The 7,467-nt window shown below is 44.2% G+C and overlaps 1 protein-coding gene across 1 annotated transcript in view; it reads right to left on the minus strand.

Moving 5' to 3' along the window:
• Positions 1-6,105: 6,105 nt before the first annotated feature.
• LOC101588346 (melanoma-associated antigen B6-like) overlaps positions 6,106-7,467 on the minus strand; it is a 50,709-nt gene continuing 49,347 nt past the window's right edge. The window contains exon 5 of the mRNA XM_023715411.1: positions 6,106-7,461. Coding sequence (XP_023571179.1) covers positions 6,493-7,461 — 969 coding nt within the window. The 3' untranslated portion in view covers positions 6,106-6,492. The remainder of the gene's footprint in view (positions 7,462-7,467) is intronic.

Consider the following 7,467-nt stretch of genomic DNA (forward strand, 5'->3'; position numbering starts at 1 on the left):
AAAAAAAAAAAAAAAAAGAATCTAGTATCTTCAAATTCATTAATATAGTATCAAAATTCTAGTTCTTTAATCTGCTACCCTCCAAGAAAAGTGTTGTTCATGCCTTAGACAAACTTACTTTGTAAAGCTAAATATAATTAGAACTTTTTATTTTTTGGGGGGGAAAGGTCTCCAGGATCTCACTACTAGATCATACTTGTGGCACCCGCTGGAGCCAGCCCAGGGCCAGAATGTGAGTGAGACCTGCCGCGCTCTCGGGACCCCTCTGAACTTCTTCATAACCAGCCTAGTCCCAGGACCTGTGAGTGTGAGGGAGAGCTTCCATGCTCCCCTTCGCCTGCTGGATCCCTCTGAACCCAGCCCAGGCCCACTTGTGAGTAGGTCCTTCTGTCCTGCTCTCTGAACCCCTCCAGATCCAGCCCAGGCCTGGCATACAGGCCTGGGGTGAAACTCTGCAGCTGAAGTCTCTGCAGAGAGGCTAGGGTCCAGAACCACCCAGCTAAACCAGGAGCAGAACCTCTTGCCAGAGGGACACAACAGGTTCACTCCCAAAGGCTGCAGCAGGAAGAAGCCGAGCACAGCAGCCAGACCAAGCCAGGCACAACTGGATGAATTCAAACTTCATAGATCTGCACCTGAATTTCAGTAAGTACTAAGGTTATAACTGCACCAAAGCTCTACACCAAAGGTCAGAGGACAGTACTACACAAAATGACAACGAGAAGGAGAAAATGCAATTTCAGGCCCTAAGCCCACCCATAACAAGTACAGAGGACACTAACACAGAGCAAATTGGGAATCACATAGCTGCAGTGTCTGAATTGATAGCGTCTGAAGTAAAGAAACAACTGCAGAAAGGTATAGAGGAGCTCAGATCAGAAATAGATCATACTTGTAGTGATTCTCCTGCTTACAGCATCCCAACTGCTAGAATTACAGGAGCCTGCCACCATGCCTAGTCTCAATCTAAGTCTCAATTTCAGTCTCAGAGTGCCCTGGGGGTGGGGTTGGCATGGTAGGCCCATGGATTGATCAAACCCTGGCCCGCCTGCCTGCTTGCATGTGCTTTAATCCGAAAGTTGAGAAGGATTATTTTTGACTGGCTTAGGCTGCCTTAAAGGCAAGTCTAGTACGGCATGTGGAGCTGGGTATCAAATCCTGGTATCCTGGGCCTGACTGCATTTGCATAAGCAGGCACTTAACTGAGCTAACCAGCAGGCACCCAGAATTTCTGAAGTATTGAAATCAATGAAAAGAAAATTTGAATCCACAAATTGGCCATATAGGAAAGGAGTACAAATATGCCCTACAGTGTGCCTACCAGCTGCATAATGATCCTAAACTAATTTGAAGTTTGAGTGTTTTGTTTATCTCCACCTGAAGAATATAGCTCAGACTGCAGAAAGTCTAGTAGCATATATAGGACAGGAGAAGAGAATGTCACTTGGCCATCAAAGTAATGTCTAATTGGCTGAAACTCATAGTTTTTTTTTTTCACTGACACCTCCCAAAGTCTATATGGAATGGAATGTCACTGGGCATAATAACAGTAACCTTGGAAAAATTTTATCCTTCAAAACCAGGATAAATTCAGAGATACAATTTTAATTCATAAAAAGAAGAAAAGAGTGAGTGGAGTAAGACAAAACAAGAATGACACCAGCTATGATTGTGGTGAGGCTGTGGAGCCCTTTAGGAAGTAGGGTCAAGTACAAGGTGACTAGGTCATGGGAGTCTAACATTAGGAAGAGATAAAGGTTGGTCTTATGAAGAGTTGCTCCTTGTGAGGTTAGGCTATTACAAATGAGCCATCACATGCTTCTGGCCCCTTCAGTGTGTGGCTGTTGTACTCTCCATTTCTCTGACCCTTTGTGAGAGAGGGCACTCTTACCAGGATGCTGGCCTTTACAGGCCACACAATCATGAGGTAAATAAACTTCCTTTCATTCCAAGGCAGCCACAAGAATGAGACTACTGTGGTGTTCTAAACACTTTATGTTGCCAAATTTCATCATTTGTAATTTCTTAATGGGCAGTTCCCTCTTAGTGAAGGATGGGCTTTACATATTCCCTCCCTAGGTGCTTGGAGACTTCCCAGTCCTTTCTGCTCAGGAAGCACTTGCAGGAATAGTATGATAGGAGATTGGAGGTGCACCTGAAGTTCCTAAAGGATGGCAACAGTGGATGTGCTGGCAGGGAATCCAATGGAAACAGCAGAGTGAAATAGGTACACATCTCGCTTTTCTGCTTCAAAATGTTGAGCACTTTGGAGATCCTGTCTCACATCTGGCCAGGATGAGTTTCTCATTTCCCCAGAGCTTATTGTTTTGGGGACAGTAAAGTTACTTTTCTTGTAAGTTAACTTTCCAGAGTGATGGATACAGTGAGAAAGAGCAGGCAGTAGATTAGCCATGAAAGCATGCGCCCACAGCAGGAAGTTAACAAAATGTCACAGACTTGAAGGACTTCTCACCAGAGAGGATATACAGATGATAAATAAGCACATAAGAAGTTGTGCAAATTTTTATGTCATAAAAGAATTTCAACTTAAAAACAATAGTAGGATATCCTTACATACCTGTTTGAAGGAAAAAAAAATTTCTCAGATTCTCTCCTTAGCCTAGAATTTATAGAACAAAGGAAAGGGGCCAGACTGTATGTTTTGACTTTATTCAGTGTCAGGTTATCCCTTTGGTCTTTTCTTAGTCTCCTTAATTTAAGTTCTGTTAGGGCCTGGGCTTGCCCTCTTCCTTGACTTGAGGATCTTACTTCCTGAAGGGCCTATACTTCCCTAGGACACAACAGCAGGAAAAGAAGGTAACTTGATGTGGCCATCACTGATTGGGACCTTCCAAGGGTGACAACTTTGGCTGATTGAAAAAATTGGGTGACATATTCCACTACCGCCCTAAATCAAGATGATACATCTGATTCATTGCAGAGCATAACTTTTTGCTCCTAAGGAGAAGGGGTCACCAACACCAGACCAAGCCCTTCACTTCTCTGATCCTCCTGAGGAGGATATAAGGGTGATTGCCTGACAGTTATTGCTGAGACCCCCATGTCTAACAACAAAGATGATTCTGTGCCATTCCACTCAGAAGGGATTGATGGTGCTGCATCCCATAGAGTACTGACCCTCTGTGGGTCTTAGTCTGCACACCTTGCAATACACTTCCCAACTTCTTGATATCACAAAAATACAAATGAGGGTGGGCCACACCAGCCTCTTAGAGTAAAACACATGATCTCTTGAGAAGCCTGAAGAGTAAAGGAAGCAATGTTTAGGTGACATTTTGCCTGGCATGCTGCTCCCCTAAAAGGAACTATCATTTTCCTGGGTCCAACTCTTTGGATAAACAACAGGGTGGAAATTCCACATTGCTGGAATGCTTCTGAGGAGTAATAGTAGGTGAACATACAATACAACCCAGACACCACCAAGACAGATATGTTCTTGATGGGCAAGTGGTGAATCCAGGCTTTCTACTTAAGAACCAGAATTATCTTTAAGTATTTCTCATCTGTCTTGTTCTTAGATGAAGAACAGAAGATAAGTCCAGGAAATTTTGAACATATCTGCTTATGAATATATAGGTAATGAGGTTGTTAGGAAACATTATGTGTTTTTAAAAATGTATATGGTACAGGGTCTCTCTATGCATCTCAGATTTGTAGTGATCACCCTGTCTCAGCATCCCCAGCGCTGGGATTACAGAGCTGTATAACCATACACAGTCTTGGTGGCCGGCTCAGCATGCCCAGGTCGGGGTCATTTCAGCATGTGGTGCGGAATCAAACCCTGATCCTTGCGCAAGGCTAAGTGGGTGTTTATTCCAACGAGCTATCTCACTGGCCCTTATGTATATTTTCTTGAATGATTGTTTGAGCTGTTTGACATTCACAGGAAAAATAACCAGAGTTCCTATTTCTGTCTTGTCCCACATAAACACAACCTTCCTCTGCAAAAGTCAGACAAGAGAGTGGTATATTGATTACAATGACGAACCTGAAGTTAAAAACGTCATTCCAGACCAAGTCTACAGTTTATATCAGTGTTCATTCTTTGAGATGTATATACTAAGCCGTTTTCACAAGTACATAAGGAGGATTCTGCCATTAAGGAATCATACAAACTTGTTTCACTGCCCTAGAAATATTTTTTACTTCAACTGTTCAACTCTCATCTCTCTAATCCCTGGAAGACACTGATGGTCTCATGAGATTGCCTTTCTTTGAGACAAAATCAGCATCAGGCCAAAGGTGTGGAACAGCAAAGGCTTCACAGTCATACATCATCAGGGTCCCGTCCCAGGCCTCTCACTTGGGAGCTGACTTCATTTGGATCAGAAACTGTGCTCTAGGAGGTGCAGGTTCCAACTGTGGAGCTGGTTTCATAGCTCCTGGAAAAACTGATGCACATGTGCTTTCCGTGAATCTGAAATGCCTGCAATACATACGAAGTGCTGGTTCTAATGATGCTTAATTTGATGTTGCCTACTGCTACAAAAAGAGTTCATTTTTATTTCAGGACGATTCAGACATTAGAGTACATTTGAAGAGCAGGAGAACTTAATTAGATAAAGTGCTGCTCAGCAAGAAAAGCTGAGCAATGGTTCGCGCTGTGGTCTAAGTCACCCACTGTCAAAATGAGGGAGCTTTCCTCAGCAGATGAAACACAGAGTGCGCAAAACAATTGAGAGCGGGGCATGGCAGCACAGCACATACCTGTGATTCCAGTGCTCTGGAGCCTGAAGCAAGAGAACCCTGGCTGGTTAGGAGGCCAGCCAGGGCTACTTGGTGAGTCACTGTGTAAAAAGTAAATAAATCACCCATTTCAGAGGACCAAAACCTTCCTTTCCTCTCAGGGGCTGTTCCGTGGAAGCCACTCCTGGTCTGTCATTTCATAACCAAACAAAAAGTAGTTTGAGGCCCACCAAGGTAGCTCAGCAACACAAGTGACTTCACGGCAGTGCACGATCCTGAGTTTGAGTTACACATCCAAAAACAAAGCATGATTTAATTCAAATTAGACAGAACACACTAAAGGAAATTGATTGTGTCCTAAATGGATCCCCCCAGGAGCCTCCCGATAGAAGAGTAAAGAGTGGAGTGGAAGCTCTTCTCTGCACCCCAGCAGCTCAGAACAGCTCCCTTCTCACCACCCACTGCACATGATGACCTTTGACTGCCTATTCAGGGACTGAGTTCACAAGTGCTGGGACAGGAGCACAGGTCGCTTTCATTCCCGGCTTCAGGTGGAGATTCTGGAAACCAAGTGCAGCCATAGCATGTGGTCACAGCCATTCTGCATGTCAGGCTCAGGGGTAAGGTCTGTGCTTTCATCTCCCTCTGCAACCCCAATGGGTCCTATGTGTGAAGGTGTGACACTGGCATGGATTCACAGCGCAAGACTCAGGGTGTGGGTGATAGCTGCCCTGAGTACCCCAAATAGGATAGAAAAACACTGGGAACTGAAGTCGATGCTTTGTGCTTTGGTACCTTCTGCCCACCATCACCGTTCCTTCCCTGTGATGTGCGTCTGCCATCCACCCTGCTATGGAGCCAGCTGCGCATGGGCTGAAACCTCTACAAACTGCAGGCTAAATGAGCCCTTCTTCCTGTAAAGTTGGGTGTGCTCTATCTCAACAAAAGACACTCAGTGTATCCTTCCTCAGCTCCACCGAGCTAGGCTATCCTCTGTTCCTGGCCAGTGTGAAGCATAGGGCAGGCATTCTCACCTTGTTTACCTCTTGCTGGGGACAGGCACTTCCAAGGCTCCATGCTTGCTTGGTCAGCGAACAGACACTGGATGAGTCCTGTCTCAAGCCACCTTCCTCCCTCCTTAGCTCTTTTCATTCATCCTTTCGTTCTCACGTTGGGTACCACATTTGTCCTTCTAGGACAGGTGCTTCTGGTGCTCAAGGGGATGCTCAGCTACCACAACACTTTGGGATATTTCCCTCAGTAATACCATGAAACGTATTAAGAGCAGATGGTGCACTAATGCGGAGGGAATACCCTGCTGGGCATAGGCATGTGATTTACTATAACTAAGTCCTCATTCTTGAAGAAGCCAGACACAAGCACTTGCAGGTTAACTTTTTATTTATATATAGATATAATAGATGACAGAGCTAAATAGTAGCCACCTGAAATATTTCCCAATTCTCTACTTCAGGTACATTTCTACTATTCTTACTTTCTAGAAGAAAATTTATTAAAATTTGTGTTCTCTTCACTGCATCAGTAATGGTGATGAAGGCTTTAACATGGTATACAAAACAACAAAAGGTTAAACACAAATGTGACAACAATGTTTCAGAGGCTTAGATTATGAACTCAGCAATAGAAATGTTGTTATATTTATGTAAATATATTTGCAGATAAATCTCTAAATTGCCCATGTGAAGTAGGAACAGAAACTAATGCTGCACTCTGTTCCGTCCATACACTGCTACACTTTACTGCTGAGAGCATTGTCTGCTCTCTTCAATCACAGACTATAATCTCTTCTTCGTCTTCTTCTTCATCAACTTCGATAACTGTGGGAAGAGTGATAACCTCTGGAATGGAACGTTCACTCTGTGTGTCTTCAGTGCTATCACTGAGTGAAACTATGACATCAGCTTCTTGTTCTTCCTCTCTCAAAGCCTCTTCATACCTGGCCTCAAAGGCACTGGGGACGGTATCATTGATCTTGGCCCAAAGCTCCAGGACTTTCATCTTGCTTGTCTCAGCATAGGCTTTTGGGCCCCACAGGAATTCGTAGTGAGGAGGGTCACTGTCAGGCACCTGGCGGTACTCCAGGTATTTCAGTCTCACTAGATCATTCATGATGAGCTTCCTGGGCTCCCCGAAAAGGAAGTGTTTCTGTCCGTCATATATTTTCATTTTGTTCAGGAATTCCCAGACATTCTCCTCAGTAGCAGAGTTACCCTTCATGAAGATCAATCCCAGAAGATGCATCAGGAAACCGGTCTTGGGAAACCCCTTGCCACGACTCACCATGCCATTGTAGGGGAGATTCATTTTGTCGACAAGGTTATAAGAGCTTTTGGTGGCATCAACTTCCTTTAATTCCATGCCAAACACTACTTCTATGTTGAAGGTAGCTCTTCTCAGTAGTTTTGGGAAGCGTTTCTTATGCTTTTTATCAATAACCTTCAACATAGCTTTTTTCATAATTGGCTTTTTCATTTGGTACATTTCAATGATGTGATTCACCAAATCACCGGCCACCTTGGAGAATGGCTTTTTTTTCGGTTTTCTTTGTTTTTCTGATTCTGGGTTTGCTGCGGGTGTAGCTTCAGTGCTAGGAACTTCTCCCTGAGATTCCCCTGGAGGGCTCTGTGACTGAGAAGCAGATCCAGTCTCAGGAGTAACCTGTGCAGGACGAGATGAAGAACGTAAATTTCTCTTTGTGGTAGCAGCCGCCTTAACTTCTGCAGTAGTGGCCATCTTGGT

The sequence above is a fragment of the Octodon degus genome, unplaced genomic scaffold, assembly GCF_000260255.1.
Source record: "Octodon degus isolate 3935 unplaced genomic scaffold, OctDeg1.0 scaffold00041, whole genome shotgun sequence".
Classification (NCBI taxonomy): Eukaryota; Metazoa; Chordata; class Mammalia; order Rodentia; family Octodontidae; genus Octodon; species Octodon degus.